The sequence below is a fragment of the Leishmania mexicana genome, chromosome 14 (genome assembly GCF_000234665.1).
Source record: "Leishmania mexicana MHOM/GT/2001/U1103 complete genome, chromosome 14".
Taxonomy (NCBI): domain Eukaryota; phylum Euglenozoa; class Kinetoplastea; order Trypanosomatida; family Trypanosomatidae; genus Leishmania; species Leishmania mexicana.
This window is the reverse complement of record NC_018318.1, coordinates 261,908-281,255: the sequence shown is the minus strand read 5'-3', so window position 1 is coordinate 281,255 and position 19,348 is coordinate 261,908. Positions and strand designations below refer to the sequence as shown.

Below are 19,348 nucleotides of genomic sequence, written 5' to 3'. Positions count from 1 at the left end.
GGGAGAGATGACGCCCCACCCCCTCCCGTCCCCTCCCCTGCGCGGGGGAGGGGGGCGCACCGCATCGCACATTTTTTCCGGTGGGGGGCGGCTCAGAAGGGGAGAGGGAGCTGAACAAAAAAAAAAGAACGGGAAGAGCGGCCAAAAGATGCCGACCTGCGTCGGTGTAGAGGTCCTTCCAGAAGCATAGACCTTGTCCTCTACCTTGGGCCTCTCTGTATGCGCACGCCAAGCATCATCGACATGTGGCTGCATGGGGTCTTGTTTTCCGCACGCTAATGACGCACTGGGCTTGCCTTTTGCCGCATCTCTCCCTCTCCCTCTCTCTCTGTGTGTGTGTTGACCTACGCCCGTGTCAACTCTTGGCACCTCGAATGTGCGTTGCCATCTCGATCGGCATCCTCGACACGGCGACGCACGCGTAACCTCGCCAGCAAGAGCATACGCGCGCACGCGCATTTTTTTTTAGCAGTACACACTGGCGCACACGCCATGTCGCAGCGCATCACGCCGCTGACGCGCAATCAGCTGCTAGAGCTGGAGGCGCTTGTGCGCAATTTAATCAGCGCCGTCACGCAGCAGCACGCACAGCCGTCAGCAACGCCCGCCTCAGTGGGGGAGCAGAGTTGGCCACTCAGCGCTTCATCGACGCCGACGTCAGTGAGTCTCTCGAACAGCGAAAGCTGCGCGAAAGCTTATGCGTCCACACCGCTCTCAAACGGAGGCGCGGGCGGCGGCCTCTCCGCCGCCTCCTCCTTCCCTGGGACGCTGCGTGATGCGCAGGCGCCCCCGTTACCGGTTGCCGCACCACCTTACCAAGACGACGATCCCTCGTCCTACCTTGTGGACGGCGGCGTCGGCCACCCCCATCACCGTCTCAATCATCCCCAGCCCGACCCAGCTGCAGCAGCACCGGCTGATCACGCCGTTCTGCACGGTGCCTTCGTTGACGTGTTTGCCGACCCGTGGACCGCCACGACGTGGCGACTCTACGACAAGATCGAGTATATCGTTTGGTGGTCCTATCGACCGCCGAGCTGCACGAAATGCGGCATGCAGGACGCGTGGATGCCGTCCGGCGACGTCGAGTTCCAGTGCGCCTTCTGCTTGAGCGGCGCTGGCACGACTCGCAGCAACGCCATTGTGGAGGACACGACGGCGGCGAAGCAGGATCAGGCCGGCATGGAGGACAGCGGCGACGACGACGACGACGACACTGGCGGCTTTGCTGCCGTTGGAGGCCGCGCCCGTGCAGGGAAGCAGCCCGGCAGCAGCGGCAGCGGTGCAGGCGGCGGTGGCCCCATCGACGCGTACATCTTCTTCTACGAGTGGTTGCAGCGCATTCCCCTCTTAGAGCCAGCAGGGCCCATCTCGGCGGCCAGCGCTGGCGGCTCAGGCAACCGCCTGGACGGCGCAGCGAGGCCAGCTAGCCAGCGTGCCCCGGCGTCATCGTCGACCAAAGGAGCAGGCACTCATGCAGGTGTCTTTCCATCTTCCGCCGGCGGCAGCCATCGCGCTGAGCAGCATGGCGGCGCAGCGGCCAGCAACGCTGCCAGCACAGGAGCAGGTGGAGGGGCAGGCAGCAGCAGCAGCGTTCTCCTACCGGCGGGCGAGTCGCTGCCGATGGTTCTCCGGGCGGCGTACGACATGGGGACTCTGTTGACGACCCCCGGGCTCCCGCGCGGCACGGCACCCGGCCTTCGGGCAGCTGCCTTGTATCTAAGCCTCCTCCTCCATCGCTTTGTGTCGCTGTTCCCGCTATTCTGCCTAGCCGGGCGTATCCCGGCCTCCGCAGCACCCGTAGGAGCCACAGCGTCGGCAACAGTGGAAACTAGCCAGTACCGTGCGCCGCACAAGGCGGCGGGGGCAGAGGCCCCCTGCGCTGACGTGGAGCTGCAGTGGGTGGACGTGGAGTTGATCGGCGCCCTCCTCGGCGTTTCCGCGCCATCCTTCTTTGAGTCGACCGAGGTGTCGCTGCAGCACCTGCAGAACGTCTTCACGGTGGCCGCCGCGTACGGCGTGCCGAGTGTGCTGTGGCACCCGGGGCGCGTTCCAGGACGCGTGGAGACAATGAAGGCGCTGAAGGACAAGATCGAGCCGCTCTGTCCCGTGCCATTCGCGGCGGCAGGTGTATCAGGGCTCTGCCCAGAGCACACAGCAATGATCGTCGCCCTCGAGCTCGCGCGGCGGGTGGATGCGCAGCCGATCGCCGTCTCCTCCACCTCGCCTGCGGCAGCGGCGCAGAACGCGCAGCGTATTGGGATGTGGCTCGACGCCCTCGGGCTGTACCCCACGCGCAGAGCGTACCGCGATGCGCACAGCTATCACCAGTACGTCGTGACGACAGAGAAGAGGCAGGATAGCGGCGACGGCGCAGCCGACGGTGATGCAGCGCAAGACCGCCACCGCATCTTGGCCTCGTGGGAGAAGACGCTGACTGAGTTGGCAGGCATGAAAGACCTGCAACTGCTAGCCGCGGCCGAGCGGCACACGCGCCGGCACGATGGCAACGTTGACCGCGCCAAGCAGCTCTTCCTCACGACGACCACCTCGCCCTTCTACAAGCGCTTCGAGTGGATCCTCACCTCTCCGTGTGCGAACGCGCTCCTGCACGTGTTTGCGGCGGTGTTCCGCATGACCCCAATGGAGTTGGCGGACATGGCGCTACGCAGCGGCATCTACCAAGGACCCGCGAGTGGCTTCGTCGCCACGCTGCGCACGGCGGTGCTGCGTGGCGCCTACGACGTCATGCCGCTGGCCCGGCGTCTGTCACCGCTGACGTCGTCGTGGATGTGCACGTACCTGGCCCTGCACTCCGGCGACCGCCTGCCACTGCTCACGGCGCTGCACCAGCTGAACGATGCGCAGAACTCCACACGGGACCGGCAAGCGGCGCTGACGCGGCTGGTGCAGCGCGTTCTCCGCAAGCATCAGGCCCCACAGCTGTACCAGTTGAACTTTGTTCTCCGCGTCACGGACGAGGTCGAAAAGCACTTCAACGGCGTCTACTTCCTGTCGAGCGTCCTCTGGCAAGAAGGCCTCGCCATCTTCACGTGCCTGCGGTCCGGTCGCAAGACAATCACGCTGAACCGGTACACAAATCGCATGTCCCTGTGTTACATGAACGCCAAGGAGAAGCATGTCGACCACCTGAGCATGCACATCGTGCCCCCAGTCGTGGCGGCGGTGGAGACGGAGGCGACACGGTTGGTGATGGAGATGGCGCTGGGTATCAGCACTGCGTCTGTCGGTGACCCATGGGGGAACGTTGTTCGCTGCCTCGACAAGTGTGCACGCGTGCGGCGCCGCATGCGAGTACCGATGCTGGCGTCGCGCCTCGACGCACTCGCCTCCATCCGCGAGCACGCCAGCACCGTCGCTCGTCAGCTGCAGCAGTTCCCGTCCTTTTTTGGCGGCGCCGGCGGCCAACTGATCTCGATGGGGCCGACGCTGCTGGGGTGCGGTGACGCAGAGACGCTGCTGGCCTCAGCGCCACCCCTGGATGTGCAACAGCTGCGTCGCGATCTACAGTGGAACTACCTTTGCCTGCCGCACGTGTCGCTCCTCGCAGGGCTCTCTGAAGACCGCGTCGTGGCGATGTACGCGTCGCTGGTGGGGCTCCTAGAGCTGATCCACCTGCGCCTTGCGGAGTCGGCCGCGGCGGCAGCTGTGAGCAGCACCGCTGCAGCACTCAGCAACTGGGTGGAGGAGCTGCTTTATGTGGACGAAGGGGAGCAGCGTGTGCAAGGGGAGGTGGACGCGCTGCAGCAGGGCTTTGGCAGTGCGGCAGCCTCTAGCTGGACACCGCCAGCTTATCGCAACAGTCATCCTGGCACGCCGAAGCTTTCACACAGCCCCAAGTCGAAGTTCTTGGCAGTGTCGGCCTCGACCAACGCACCCCTTGGTGGCGTTTCCTCTGCCTTTGCCGCGTCCTGCGGCGGTGGTGGTGGCGGAGGGGTGCGGTACAACAACGGCCGGCCTCGCAGTTTTTCGCCGCCGCTAGCACGGCAGCCCTACACAATGACCCCGCCATCTATGGCACCTATTCGCAGCCCCATTCTGCGCTCTTCGACGGCCATCTCGGCCTTTACATCCTCCCACAACGCCGTCTCGACGCCGACAGCACATCGCCTGCGCACCCCGCCCCCGGGGTACACACCCAGCAGTTGCAGCGGCGGCGGTGGTGAGGTGAGTCTGGCTCCCACCGCAGGAGCGCAGCAGCAGCAGCATTCATCCGCGAACAGTAAAAAAGGCGGCGGCGGTGGCAGCTGGAGGGCGCGGGATGTATGCGTCGCCGATGGGCTGCCACTGCCGGACCTGGAGTTAGCGGAGAGCACGGCCGACATCACAAAGCTCACGTCGAACCTGCTGTTAGGCACACGACAACAGCAGCAGTCCCTCAAGGGACAGCGGCGCCGACGGCGCGGTCGGGGCGAGAACGACGACGACAACGAAGACGAGGGCGGCGACGACGGCAGTGACGATGAGGATCGCGGCCTGCCGAAGGCTTTCACCGACGGGGACGGCAACGAGCAGCAGGAGAGGATGAAGAAGAGGGCGACCGAAGCCAATATGGAGCGCCAGCGGTGCGACGACGTCATGCGCCTCCTTCGGCAGGCTCTGCCGACGTACTGGGAAGTACTGCTCGGGGCAGCAACAGACCTCTCAGCGTCACTCCTGTCCACCAGCGGTGGAGACAACGACGAGGACGAGGACGAGGCCGAGTCGACCACCCGGAGCGGCAGGCGGCGCAGGGCGTCGCCGCCGGATCGGCGTGCTCGATGGCCAGGGCCAACGACGGCGTCGCGGTCCACGCGGCGAGGTGACGGTTGTAGCGTGGACACGGGCAAGGGAGCTGGTTCTTTGGAGTTGTCCAGTGATGCCCTCATCACGCACAAGCCCTTCAACGTGTTCGACGCCGAGGAATGCCGCCGACGTCTGCGCCGCCTCTACACCTTCATCAGCACCTACGAGCGACGGAGGATCGCACTGCTCCAGCTGGCCGCAGAAGGGAAGCTGCCAAAGGTGGCGACTGCGGCGGCTGCCGTGCGGTCGCCGAAGTTGCACAACGGGAGCCCTCTCACCCCGGCGCATGCCGCAGCCACCGCGGTGGGTGTCGGCTTTTCCACACCGCTGCGTCTCTCCCCTCCGCCGCGGCTCGCGTCTCCCTTGCTGCCACCGAAACCAGTTGGCGGCGATAGTGGCACCACTGCTGCCCAACGCTCGCCACCGCACTGCCACCAAGTGTCCCCGCCCATTCGAGCAGCTGTGCCGCAGCCGCGACAACGTGGCGAAGGCGCCGCGGGTGATGGTGGCTCACCCCGGCCGTCACCGTCCCTCTCCCCCGTCTCGTCGTCGCAGTCGAGCCGCCTCAGCCCGCAACGGCAGCAGCAGCATCGTTCACCGCCGCAGCAGTCCAGCGTACGCCTCAAGTCGGCACAGAAGAGCGCATCTGGTCTCAGCGGCAGCGTAAACCCGAGTAAGCAGCGCAGCAGCAAGCACACCTTTGGCGACGTGCGTGGCAGTGGCAGTGGTGGCGCTGGTGCGGCTGCGGTAGTGGTCGAGGACGGCGTCGGTGACAACTTCACCTTGCCGCCATCAGAGGTGGCGTGGCAGGAGTCGTGCGTCAGAGCCACTACTTTCTCGCAAGGAGCGGGGGTGGTGGCGGGAAAGGGAACTGCCCGTCGTGCGGAGCGCGTGAGCGGCGGAGGCGAGCAGGACAGACGAACATCACCCCCTGGGCGCTGGAGCGACAAGCCGCCAGCGAATGAGAAGGACGAGGAGGATGAGGAAAGCCCCTCGAGCAGCAGCTCGGACGTCGAAAGGGGAGTCAATTCCCACGGCTGCCGCCAACCCCTTCCCTTTGCGTCGAGCGAGGATGATGAGCAGCAGCGGCAGACGCCATCCATGCGGGTGATGCAGCCGCGGAAGCGCTTGCGACCGAACAGTGACAACGAGGATGCTGACAAGGACGCCGATGAGGATCACCCGCGGCGACGCACAGAGAGCAGAAACAGAGATGGGAACACAGATGAAGCATCACGTGCTGAGCAGCAGCAACGTCGCAAGGCCAAGAAGACGGGTCGGCGAAGACGTCGCCAGGAGCAGACCTTGCAGCAGCACCAACAGAGGAAGCAGGTGTCGTCGCGGTCTCCGCTTCACAGTCATGAACCAAGCAAGGAGGCCAGCTGCTCCCCAGAGGTGCGCGCTGGAAGAGGCGGGCCAGGCTCTGTTGGCAGTGTATCATCGAGGACCGGTTCACCAGGGCTGCCGCCTCGTCCATGCAGAGCCGAGATGGAGGTTAAGGGCAGCCCTGTGACACCCACCCAAACAGTGCCGTCGATTCGTGCTCGAGCCAAGCGGTCTGCCTATGCCGCTGCCGCCTCTGCTGCGCCGGTCGGAGATGCGGATCCCTACGACGCGGACACGAACTAGCTAACCTGCTCAAGCGCGCCTTAAAGTGCGCGCGTCGGTGTGCGATCGGCCTATCCCTTTCTCGCCTCCCCACTCCCCACTCCCCACACCCTCTCGCCAGCTATGCGCGTTGGCGCCCATGTTCCCGTTGGCGGGGAAGCTCATAATCACGAAACGACGATGCGGGTAGCAAGCATTTATATTTAAAAAAGAAAAACGGAAGCATGCAAGCAGCAAGAGACGGCAAATGGCGAGTGCGCATTCGTGTGATGCAGACACGGTGTGACCCTCACAGTCCACCGTGGACGCGCCACGGTAGACACAAGGCGGTTCACGCTGCCAGGAGCTGGACAACGGGGATGCTGGCGTGGCTCCCAGGGGCCACGGCACTCCAACAAGCGCCTTTGTACGCTCTACTCACTCACAAGAGCACGGAGCTCAAGTCCTGGTGGCCGTCTCTCTACCCGGGGCTCAGAATCCCGCAGTGACAACAAGCGTATGGAACTGGAGCGCCTCTGTGTCCTTGTACTCATGTCTCCGTCTCATGCACATGCACAACCCCCTTCCTCTGCCCATCCCTCCCTCCCCCCCCTCACAACTGTTTTTTTTTAAATGCTGGGTCTTCTCCCTCCTTGTCCCTCGGCATCACAGCTGTTCATGGACATACGTACGCACCACGCACAAGGCAGCCGAACTGGCGTTCATCAAGTGGCATCTCACCTCTCTTGCTCGCTCCCGCTCTGTCGTTGTCGTTCGTCCGACTGACCCTCAGCCCATCCCATCTCTCTTGCCGTCATTTGTTCTGCCTCTGTTTACTAGTGTGTGGGAGAAAGGTGGTGGTGGTGTTTTCTGTTTTTTGAATTGTTTCTGTTAGGTTGCCGTTGTGGTAGTGTGTCTCGCTGGCGCACGCCGTGCACGCGCCCAACCCACCACGCTCACAGCGCACGGTCGACGATTGGCCTCTGTACCCTTTAAGAGAGGAGAACCGCACACGCGCGCGCGCACGCACGTGTCGATACATACATACATAACAGCCTCGGCAGAAGGAATTGTGTGCTAAAAGCCCCTTTCTTGTGTGTCTGTGTGTGTGTCTCTGTGTGTGTGTGTGGGTGTGTGTGGGTGTGTGTGTGTGTCTCTGTGTGTGTGTGTGTGTGGGTGTGTGTGTGTGTCTCTGTGTGTGTGTGTGTGTGGGTGTGTGTGTGGGTGTGTGTGGGTGTGTGTGGGTGTCTGGATTATTTTTTTGTTTTTTTTTTGGGGGGGAGAGGAGGTCTGTTGTTGTTTCTTCTTTGGGGGTTTTTCCTCTGTTTTGCTGACGGTCGTAGAGTCACGAATCGTGCGAGGTCGCGTGACGTTGCGAGCACCTGTAGCACAACGCCCGCATACAAGCTGTTTCCTGCTGACGACGTCCTCCCTCTCACTTCACCTCGTTGTGTTTCATTCTTTGGTTTTTTTTTGTTGTTGGAGGGGAGGAGAAGTCTCCGTCGCATTTTATTATTATTATTTTCTTCGCTTTTCCCCGTCATTTGTTTCCTTGCCGACTCCCTCCACCAATCCCTCCTCCTCGTTGTTGCGTGTCTGTTGTTGCCTGCCGGTTTGGCTGCATTCACGGCTTAAGGGATTCCTCTGACGCCCCTCTCGCTCGCTCACACGGATACGCACGCGCCCTTTTTCTCCCTGCGGCACCATAAGATTTCTCCCTCCCCCTCCCCCTCCGTCGTCATATAGGGACCCTGGAGAGGCGGCTCTCCTCTCGCTTCCCTCTCTTTCCTCTGTGTGCGCTCGCGTGCGTGTGTGTGTGTGTGTGTGTTGTCGACGTCCGGGCGAACACATCGAGGCGTCGGCGCAGATCGAGTCTGATCTGCGCAGAACACAGGGGAAGCCGTCAGCAGCGGCACAAACCAGCGGTCGCGTCTGCTCACCTTCCTCTCTGCGCCACACGAGCACTGGTGAATCACACCAGCACGCACGCACGCACACTCACACACAAGGCATATACATATGTATGTTGTATATATATATATATACGTCTATCTTATACGCACGTCGACTCCATAGTCTCCCAAAAAGGATGGCGCCCGCGGTGCTGCAGGCGCTGCTGAACCTCGGTGGTCTGCCGAGCCAATTCGTCGGCGATATAGCGGAGACCTTCTTTGATGACTACTTCGACATCCTCGTCTACAGCGAAGTGCTGTACGTGCTCATAGTCTTCCTCGGCCCCAAGGCGATGGAGAACCGCGAGCCGTATCGGCTGAAGTACCTCGTTGCCGCGTGGAATCTGGCGCTCTCCTTTCTTTCCTTGTGTGGCACGATCGGCGTTGGCATCATGCTCATGCACTCGCTAGAGGAGCGTGGCATGTACGAGACGACCTGCTACCTCGACAAGAACCTCTACGACGGCGAGCTGACCTTCTGGCTCTTCGCGTTTCTACTTAGCAAGATTCCAGAGATGTTTGACACGGTCTTCCTCGTTCTCACGAAGAAGCCGATCATCTTCTTGCACTGGTACCACCACCTCACGGTGACGGTCTTCTGCTGGTACGCTGGCTACACGCTTATTGCCAGCGGCGTATGGTTCGCCAGCATGAACTACGCCGTGCACACTGTCATGTACTTCTACTACTTCCTCTGCTCTCTGGGCATGCGCAAGTTCATTCGGCCGATCGCGCCGTTCATTACGGGGGCGCAGCTGCTGCAGATGGTCGTGGGCACGATCATCGTTCTCTACACCTTCTACTACGGCTACATCAGTGAGCGCGGCTGCGGCGTTGACCACCGCACGATTCGCATGGGGCTGTGCATGTACGGCAGCTACTTTGTGCTCTTCGCGACGCTCTTTGTGCACCTCTACATGAAGAAGGGGGCGACGACCAAGTGCCGGAAGAGGGAGACGCCGGCAGCGGCACTCCATCAAAACGGGAAGCCCGTAGATGGTATAAAGATGGGCTGCAACGGTGCAGTCATGAAGAAGCAGTGAGCGAGAACCCGACGACCAGAGAAAGGGCAGCTGGAGAAATGGCCGCCCCCTTCGTCTCTCCCACACACTCCTGGTTCGCGCGCGCGCTCCTTGTGCTTGCTACCCACGTGGGTAAGAGCATCACCTGGAAGAAGGGAAACAGAGGAAAAAGGGGCAAGATGCTCGCGCTCGCGTGCTTCGGCTGATACACAGGCATATATATACACACACACACACACACACAGGCAGACCGGCAGACAGGCAGGCGAAGTGCGATGCACTCATGCGCAGCACGGGAAGGACGAGGAGCGGCCATCCTCTTCTGTTTTTTTTTGCACCTTTCCTTCCCTCTCGTTGGCGCTGGTGGTCGAAGTGGACCCTCACGACCGTGTGCGCCTGCGCTGTAATTTGTTGTCTTAATCTTCTTGTTGTTTGCTACTTTTCCGATGGACAGCCTCACAGCGGAAGAGGTAAGTGCGCTGGCGAGAAGCAACAACGCGCCACACGCAATGCCTTGTGTCCGCTTGTGTCTCTGGGAATGTGTACATGTGTACTAGGATAATAAGTGTACCAAAGACAGGTGAGTAGTGATATACCTCGCCTCTCGTCTTCTCCCTCTGGTTCCTCAACCCCCACCCCCACCTCACACACATGCACACCACACACACACACACACGCCGCATCGTGTGCACCATGTTGGCGTTCCTCACCCACACCCGGGGAGATTCTGGCAGCAGTGTAATCCGAGAAAAAAAGGAAAGCAAAATACTCGCATCTCACCGGCGCATGGACTCGTTATCCTACATACAAAAACGCCACCACTCTGCCGGTCGCTGAGCTTTATGAGGTCCACATGCCCTTCAATCAGGACAGCATCACAGAAGGTTCGTTGGCGGGACTTCCCCTTCCCCACCCCACACCCATTGGGAAGACTCCGATCGGTCGAGTTGTTGCACCCCAAACGCAGCCATCATGCAACGCCTGCAAAAGGAAGAAGACAGGGAGCACCTGCCAGGGACCAGAGTTTGATCTACCTTGGCGGGAGGCGGAAAAGACGAGCGACGAGAATCGCCCACCTTGCCTTGAAGCGAGTTGGAAGCCATCAGAGAGTCCCCCCCCCCTCTCCTCCACCTCACATCGCCCTTCACGGGCCCCCGCACTTTGGAGCTCCAGCACCATGAAGAGAACGCGAGGAAGCCCATCCGCGTCTCTTCGGTGGCGTACGAGAAGCTGGTCAGCGACGTCGGGTCGGTTCGGGATTTCCGCTCTGTCATGGAAGGCGTGTGAGCTTGACATGGCCAAACTGCGCACACGCCCCACGGCAGTACCAGTCATCGCCTTCCCGCCTCAAACACAATGGCCACCGCCTTACGACGCTGCCCCACTCACATGCGACGCCTAGATGGCACAGGGGCGCTCCAATGGCGCTCGCATCCCCGAGGGATGACCGCGAGCAGAGGGCAGCATTCGAATGAGAAGACGCAGGTGCTCCCCACGCCTCGCATACGCGTCATCTTGCTCCCGTGCAGGTGCTCGGCTTTCGAAGCCCGAAGAGGAGGAAGGGTGATTCTGCACGTCCTACAAGCCTTACCCGAGGCGCGAGCCCATTGACGCCTAACCAGTAGCCAAGGAAGAGCGGAGGGGGAACTCCCTTGCCCACGGCACAGGTGAAATCGATGCACTTTGCGGATCTGTGTGGCGAGATGAAGTGAGGGGCAGCAACCAATGCAGTGCATGGGGCGTAACCCCGCTACCAGTGACAGACGCCGATGCCAAGGCCCCTCCCCCCACTGGCAGCAGACGTTATGGCGCCGAGCGCAGCACCGGACCCTCTCCTTAGTAGGGCGACACCTTCATTCTCTGGCCGCGACAAGTCAGCAGCTGGCCCGATGAGCAGCGTTACAACGCGGCGGTGGGCCTGGATGCACAGCCATGGGAACTTTGTGCTCGACGGCTGTGTGGGGGGGTGACGGACCTGGCAAGGTCATCTTTTCCAGGTGCTTCTTCCCGTGCATCTGCGGCCGCTCTTGGGCCTGCGAACCAGGGACGGCTCCGTGCATCAGCGAAGAGCGCATCCAATGAGCTTGGCCGTTGGCCCAGAGGTGATGCGAATGGTGACAGCAACATCGCCCTGCCATCCTATGTGTGCCAAGCGATCCGCCTCCAAAGTACTGGTGAGGGTCTACATCGAAAACATCCAACGGACGGGTGGTCCACAGGCGGTGGAGACAGCTCTGCAGGCGCCCCGAAGCGCCGCGGGAAAAGCTTAGCGTCACCTTGAGTGACGACGAGACCAGGGTCTGCAACATGTCTGCGTTGGCTGGCTTGGTGCTTGACGACAACTTTGGAAGGGTTTGTGGTGAAAAACAGACGTGCACCCGGCCGAGCGCCGATTCGATCAAGCAGCTTACCACCAAGAGGATGGGGGCGGCTCATGGGTCACCTTTGGTGTGCCTCCCGAGTCGTGCACATGCCTCTTCACAAAATTGTTTTCCTCACAATGACGCGCCGGATCTGTTCAAAAGTTGTTACGAGACCTCCACTATGGTCCCTTGCCGGCGGATCTGTCCCACAGCGCACAAAGCGAACTCCGCTTGTGGCACAACGAGCAGCGCCGGATAAACCACGTCGCGCCGCACGTCCCTTGGCGTCTGCCGCAGAGCACCGCCTTTCACATAGGCTGCAACACCAGGAGGACGGGAGGCGGGGAGGGACGGTATGGATGCATTTGCATACGAAGCAGATGGTCGTCACCCGTACCCGTTGAGGGGAGGGGGAGGGGTGTCCGACGCGAGTAGCATCGACTCGGCTGAACTCTGCGCGGCTCACTTTGCCTTGTCGGGCATTCATGCCATTTGCAAGACGACGAGCAGGAGGGCACCTATACATCGGCAGCGCGTCAGCCCTCTCTGCCTTGCGTAAAGGCTACGCACGCGGTCGCGCGGCTTATGCGTGGGGATTACTGTCCTCTCATGCGCGTTCACTTCTGAAATACATCAAGTTGGCCGCTAATCCTACAGACAGCTCTACCCGCGACACCGCACACCACACTGTGAGGAGGTCGGACTAGCGGCATGGCGAAGGACACGACGTGATGGATACGGGGCGGGAGGAGGAGGGGGTGGTGGTGGTCCCTGCACTGCCGCAGAGGTCAGCCTCCCCCCCTCCCCCAGTTGCCCCTTCCCCTTTACCTGGCAACGTCCAACACGTTTGCCGGCACCGTCTATGGCAGGCTAGAAAAAAAGAATGGGGGATGGGGAGGGCCCCCTCGCGTCGACAAACCGCCTTCGCCACTCCCCCTCCCCGTCTTTTCTCTATCAACGACCTCAGACAAAGCGTTGGTGGGAAATTTTGAAACTATTTTTTTTGTTTCGGGGGAGGAGGGGGGCTGGAATGGCGTGACGCCAGCACATCTCCCTCTCTTACCTCCCTCAATCCCTCATCCCCCTGCCTGACTTTATCTGTGTGTGTATGTGTGTGTGTGTGTTTTGCCATCTTGTTCGCACGCATCATTGTACGCAATTTCTCCTCTTCCCTTCGCATTGCTTTCCTTACGCCCTTTGATGCAGTGAACGGATGCTCGTCCGCGTGCTCTGTGATGATCCCTTCCTCCTCTTCCTTTTGGGTGGGGGGAGGGTTGGTTGGTTGGTTGTTGTTGTTTTCGAATGCCCTTCGTGTGTGGGCGTGTATTTTTCGACCGCGGACTCTTTCGCTGACTCTCTCTCTCTCCCACACACACACACACACACACCTTCCTTAGTCTCCCTCCCTCACCTTTTTGGGGGTTCTTCTTCGTTTTATGTCTCAGTTTTAGCCATGAGTGTTCGCATTCTTATCTTGTTGGCCGTTGCTTGCGTTGTGTCCATGAAGGCGTGTGCTCGAGGGCCTCTCAGCGTACGTGGGTGTGTGTAGACGTGTGTGTGTGCGTGCGTACGTGTGTGTCTCCGATTCCGGCCACTTCAATTCGAATCTCTCCCTCATACCTCCCGCTTTGCGTAAACTTGCAGGGACGGGCGAGTGTTGGCTGGTGTGCGGGTGCGCGGCTCCCCGGCGCGGAGAGGCTCCGATGTGGTTAGCCCCCCCCCCCTTGTCCCCCTCCCCTACCCATCTCTGCTTCCTCTAATGTAGGGAGTTAGGATATGTGCGCGAATCGCTTCCAGGCTTTGCGGGCGTGCGTGCGTGTGTGCGTGAGTGTTTATGAGCGTGTTTGTAGGGGCGTCGTGGCGGCGGCATATCTCTCGCCGCGGCACTGAGCCTGTGCACTCGAACAAAGCGCAGCGGCGAGAGCTGGAAGAGCGGCTGTTTATCGGTGCCCCAGAGATGCACCGATGGACAGGCGAAGCGTCGCAGCCCGCACGCCGCTCACTGCGAGGCCCCCTCCCTCTTCTTTGTGTAGCGGCAACAGCAACAACCGCAAACACTGACAACGCAAAAAAAAAGATGGGATGGAAAGCAGTCACTTTGAGGCACGGGCCCAATCGGATGCGCCACCCGCCCCCTCCTCCTCCCTCAAGTGTCCAGCAGCTCCCCACTCACCCGCCCACCCCCTCTCTTCCGCCCCTTAGAGTACTTATGTGCAACGTATACGTAGGAGGCTTGCTTTCCTTCGGTACTTCTCCCACGTGTGTGTGTGTGTGTGTGTGTGTGTCCGCGCTCTTGTCCCTTTCCCTTTTTCCCTCGCGCCCCCCCCCGGGTGCGAGTGCGTGTGCGTGAGCGGTGACGATGGACATGTCGAAGGCAATGCTTTCGCCTCGTCATGTGAGCAGATGTTCAGGCTCGTGGGCTCGTGCTGGTGTGTAGGTGTGGGTGTCCGTTGGAGGCATCGGCGGCTCCTACCCCTCACAAAGGGAGACGTGAGAAAAAATAAGGGGGAGGGGGCGCAAATGACTCCTGCATCAATATCCTTTCCCCATCCCTCCACCCGCGCAGGTGCCGTGCCTGCCCTCCTCCTCTCTCCCGCTCGCGCTTTGATTTCTTTGTTTGTTTGGTGGCCTCTGGTTAATGAGATGGCCGCTTGTGGCCTGCCTCTCTAGGCTATGTCTAGTGCGGTGCGCGTGCGCATGAATAATCCCTGTGTCGTCGACAGCGCCGCCTCCAAGAGCGGCAGTCTTCCATTAGCATTGCCGGCTGTGTCCGCCACTTTTTCTTTGCTTTCTTTTTTTTGGTTTTATCTGCCGCGAAGCTGGCGAGGGTGGAGAGAAAAGTGAGTGACCGCTTCGCGGTGGCGAGATGATCAAGCACACAGAAGCAGAGGAGGACAACAAAAAGCGAGCACTCAGTCTACTATCTGTGTGTGTGTGTGTGCGGTGCAAAAGTGGGCGGTAAACGACCCTCTAACAACGAAAAGGAAAAAGCGCGAAACACGCAAAATGCGGAATGACAGTCGACGCCGCTGCGAAAAGTGCGTGCGCGACCTCACCGTAAATACCGGAGAAGGACGACGAGAGGGAGGCAGAAGGACTTCCCCTCCCCCCCCCCAACCCATCAGGGTGAAGAGGGAAAGCGAGCAGCTGGGCTCGCATCCTCATCGCTCTGCATATGGCCGTAAATCATCGGGGTTGCAGCACGCGTGTGTGTGTCCACCATTGTGCTCTCCTCCTCGTACTTTCCCTCCATGACCTTCTCCTCTTTGTTCTCCTCCGTGACGCCACTCGCCACGTCCACGAAAGCCCTTCTCTCGACCAGAGCCCTTCCCTCTTCTCCCCCCTCCCACCCCTTTCCACCCTTTCCCCTCCCCATCTCTGCGCGGGTCACACAAGTTGGTGTGCAAACCCTCTTGTGTGCACACAGCTCAACCGTCACCAACGTCTCCTCCCTCCCTCCCTCATCCGCCATCTCCCTGCTCCCCTCCCAGCCGCCCCGTTTCGTCTCCCTGGCGCTGTCGTTGGGGCAGGCCTTTTCGTCTGGTATTTTGACTTGCATTTCGGAGGCCACGCGAGACTCCCTTTCTTTTTTTGTTCGTTCTTCCTCCCTGCAGAGAGGGGAGGGGAGGGGAGGGGAGGGGGGCGTTTCAAGACGGACCTCAACCTCTGCTACCGTTTCGTGTTTTTTTTCTTTTGCCCCTTTCCTGGCCAGTGCATGTGTATGTGTGTGTGTGTGTGTGTGCACGTGCCCGTTGGCCTCTTGAGCTGATTCTCCATTCGTCTTCTGGTCCTGTCTCATATCCTGTTGCTGAGAATTGCCTTATTCCAGCCCACTCCTCTCCCCTCACCTACTCTCCGCCCGCCCCCATCGATCTCACCCCTCTGCCCTGTAGAAGTGGTTCACCTCGGTCACACTCTCTTTTCCGTTTCTCCCCCACTCAGCCCCTTTCCCTACTGCAGGGTTCGCTGCTCTTCGCATCCCTCTGCTCAGCGTGCTCCACACACACACACAGGCAAGAGTGGACGTCGCACATAACGCATCAATTCACCCGCTTTGCCAGTCATGTCGCCCATCTACGAGTGGGCCATGGAGTGGATCAACACTCCAGCCAGCTTCAAGGGCAGCTCTGCGCGCAACTTCCTCGACGCCGCACCCGACTACCCGGTCTACACTGCCCTCCTGTACCTCATCATCGTCTTCATTCTTTCTGGGCTGATTGAGCGGCGTGCGTGGGCGTTTGACATCACCTACCTCGTCGCTGCCTGGAACCTTGCCCTGTCTCTTCTGTCGGTGCTCGGTTCCTACCACTGCGTGCAGAACCTCTTCCACACAATGTGGATCGAAAAAAGCTTCCACAAGACGTGCTACGCGCAGCTGTCCGTGCGTCGTTCGACGAACTTTGGGGACAAACAAATCCGCAACAACTACTACGCCCCAAGCCCGGGTGGCGCCTTCGACCACAGCAACATCCACAAGCACAACCCCCGCATCACGACATACACGGACCAGCTGCTGGACAAGAACTATGATGGCCCGCGCGCCTTTTACACGGCGCTCTTTATGTACCTCAAGACACCGGAGCTGCTCGACACGCTCTTCCTGGTGCTGCAGCGCAAGCCTGTCTCCTTCCTGCACTGGTATCACCACATCGTCACCGCCATCTACGTGTGGCTGTCGTCGTACATGCCGATGCCGAGCGGCATCGTCTTCTGCGCCATGAACTACTTCGTGCACTCCTTCATGTACTTCTACTACTTCCTCGTCATGATGGGGCTGCGCAAGTCGATTCGCCCCTTCGCGCCGGTGATCACGCTGCTGCAGGTGCTGCAGATGTTCATTGGCATGTACGTCACCGTGTACACGTACTTCCAGTACTGGCTGGGCCCCGAGCACTGCAACACGCTCTTCTTCAAGCTCTCCGAGGTGGTGCTCAGCAACGCCTACTACGCCTACTGCAACGCGAAGAGCGTCGTGACGACGGGCGCGCGGGCGTCGCGTGTGCCCGCCTTCGACATGTCTGACCGGTTCTGGGGCTGTGACAGCGACCCGACATGCATGCGCATGGGCATGCTGATGTATGGCAGCTACTGCGTGCTGTTTGCGGTGCTGTTCAAGGAGCTGTACCTGGACAAGCGCGTGCACGAGAACAGCCTCGTGCTGGCGCGCGCGCGCACTTCTCCAGCGATCAAACGAACTGAGGCGGTCAACAAAGAAGACTAGCGGACCGATATGACGACAACCGGCTTGCGTTGTCTTCAAGTGATGCTCAGCGTATTTTGTGTTCACGCGTTGAGTGTCTGGAAAGGCGGTGGTTTCAAGGGGGGCGCTAAAAGGGAGCATGTTTCCGGTTTCGTTTAGCTTGCTTTTCTCGCTGCACGAAACGACGGAGGGCTTCTTGTAAACTACAGCCTCGTCCATGTCTGTCTCTGCTCATCACGGGGCAAGGACGACGCAGCGCTCACCCCCCCCTCCCCGCATGTGCGCCTCTTAAGCGTCACACGCGACCGAAAGTGAGTTGCGATGGCGCGCGGTGGCATGCACATCCGTGCCTGTTTTCGCCTGCGGCAGCATCTTTGGTGTGCACGCGCTCTGCTGTGTCGTTGTTGCTGGTCGCCTTCTTCTTCGGTTTGTTATTACTTACGTACTTTTTTTTTGTGTGTGTGTGTGTCTGTTTGTCTGTGTGCTTACGTAGATGTATATATATACGTATCTATACACGTACACATATAGTCATATAGCGATATATATATATATGTATATATATGTATATATATGTATATATATGTATATATATGTATATATATGTATATATATGTATATATATGTATGTATATATATGTATATGTATGTATATGTATATGTATATGTATATGTATATGTATATGTCTTTGTTTTGCTTATTTTTTTTTACCTGAATCCTCGAGTTGCACCGGCAGCCTGTCCTGGCGCTCGTTTCGCCATTTCTTTCGTCTACCTATTCTCTTCTTCGTCGTCGTCCCGTAGTTCTTGTCGTTGTTGTTGTTTCGTCTGTAAGTATTATTATGTGTGTAGTGTGGCCGTTGTCGTTGCTGTTGTAGTGGTGAAAGGTGGGACTCTGCGTTGATTTGCTCGATCAATCCCAGCGCACGGCGCTCTACAGAAGCGAAACTCGGGTCCTTCCTGGTATGAGCATGTGGGGCGTCGGTTTGCATCCTCTGCTTTGCTTTTGGCTTCTGCTGTGGATGGGTCCATCTCTTTCTCTCTCTCCGGTATTACGCGACGCGCGGAAAGCTTCGAGCGCCTGTGTGTGCATGTGGGTGTTGGTATCCGTGTGTGGGGAGACGATGGCGCCTGTTCCTCTGCGTGGTCATGTCGTTTTGTTTTGTTTTTTCGTCTTCTGGCTGCTCTCCCATGCTGGCAGTGGACTCATGTGCGCATTGCTTCGCCCCTCCCCTCCCCCGTGTGTGTCTTTCTCTCTTTCTCTTGGCGTTGCTGTCGCTCGACGACCCATTCGTTTCTTCGCTGTTGTGCACTCATGTCTCTACGTTGTTGCTTTCCGTCACAATGTTTCGTTCAGATATCAAACCTATCTGACGTGCACCAGCGTACACACACCAGCATGTGCAGGAAGACAGCGCTCTCGGACAGAAGCCATAGTTGGTGCAACGTATATTTCTTTTTTGTTGTTCTGATCACACTTGTGACGTATCCTGCCGACTCCATGTGTATGATGTGCCATCCTGCTTGGCTCAGCTTATTTTTGTGTGTGTGGCTCTGCAGGTGCCTTTGCCTGGCGCACCAGTCCCTATCCTCGAAGCGCGATTCTCTCCCTCACTTACCCCCTCCACGTCATGGGCCCCCCACCCACCCCCTTTGGTGGTGTTGGTGTTGTTTATTTTTTTTTGTGTGTGTATGTGATACTCCCATACGCCTCTCCATCTACGTCTTTGCCTACGTGGCACATGCTTGTCTGAGTGCGGTTGTTCGTGTCGTCTTCTCTGCGTGCTTGTTTCCCCCCGCATCACGTCTGCGGTACCCGCCCTCCTCTCCGCCTGTGCGGCACCGTCGAGCCATCTCTGCACGTTTCAAGCCCTTTGTTGTGCCGGCCTCTCTCCCCCAGCCAACCCCCCCTCCCGCCCCACAAACACACACATAACCACGCACACCCTCCCTGCCATCTGGCAGTGGCAGTAACACGCTTTACCTGAGTGGGTGTGCAACCTGGGGGGAGGGTGTTGGGCACCATCCACGCCACCGTTCGCATCCTTCACTTTTATTTTTGCTTTCTCTCTGTAGAAACCCCCCTCTCACCCCTCAAGCAAGCGACTGCATTCACGGGAAGCTCACGGGTGGAATCGTGAGGGCTTCTGTGCTTGCTGGCTTTCAGTTTCCGTTGATATGCCCTCTTGTGTGCTCACCGGCCTTCTTTGGCTTCTCTTCCTGTATACGTGTGTGTGTCACTGTGTGGACGTGCAGGAGGAATGTACGCTCGTGTGTGTGTGTGTGCTTCGATGACGACTCTATAAGCACGTCGACGTGCGTCCATGGCTACGTGGTTAAGCCTTGTGGATGACGGCCACCGCTCGCAGTGTCCTTGCTTGCACGACATCGAAGCGCATACACACCCAGGTGCGCATC

At 59.4% G+C, this 19,348-nt stretch overlaps 3 protein-coding genes across 3 annotated transcripts; all 3 read left to right on the top strand.

Moving 5' to 3' along the window:
* Positions 1 to 492: 492 nt before the first annotated feature.
* LMXM_14_0750 (conserved hypothetical protein) lies at positions 493 to 6,435 on the top strand (the record flags this gene model as incomplete). The annotated part of the gene is made up of 1 exon (XM_003873398.1): positions 493 to 6,435. One exon carries the CDS (start codon positions 493 to 495, stop codon positions 6,433 to 6,435), a length of 5,943 nt encoding a protein of 1,980 aa, XP_003873447.1.
* Positions 6,436 to 8,482: 2,047 nt separating this feature from the next.
* On the top strand, positions 8,483 to 9,388 carry LMXM_14_0740 (putative fatty acid elongase; the record flags this gene model as incomplete). Its single annotated transcript, XM_003873397.1, has 1 exon — positions 8,483 to 9,388. The coding sequence occupies one exon, from the start codon at positions 8,483 to 8,485 to the stop codon at positions 9,386 to 9,388; it is 906 nt and encodes a 301-aa protein (XP_003873446.1).
* A 6,405-nt stretch (positions 9,389 to 15,793) lies between these two features.
* On the top strand, positions 15,794 to 16,951 carry LMXM_14_0730 (putative fatty acid elongase; the record flags this gene model as incomplete). Its single annotated transcript, XM_003873396.1, has 1 exon — positions 15,794 to 16,951. The coding sequence occupies one exon, from the start codon at positions 15,794 to 15,796 to the stop codon at positions 16,949 to 16,951; it is 1,158 nt and encodes a 385-aa protein (XP_003873445.1).
* Positions 16,952 to 19,348: the final 2,397 nt, after the last annotated feature.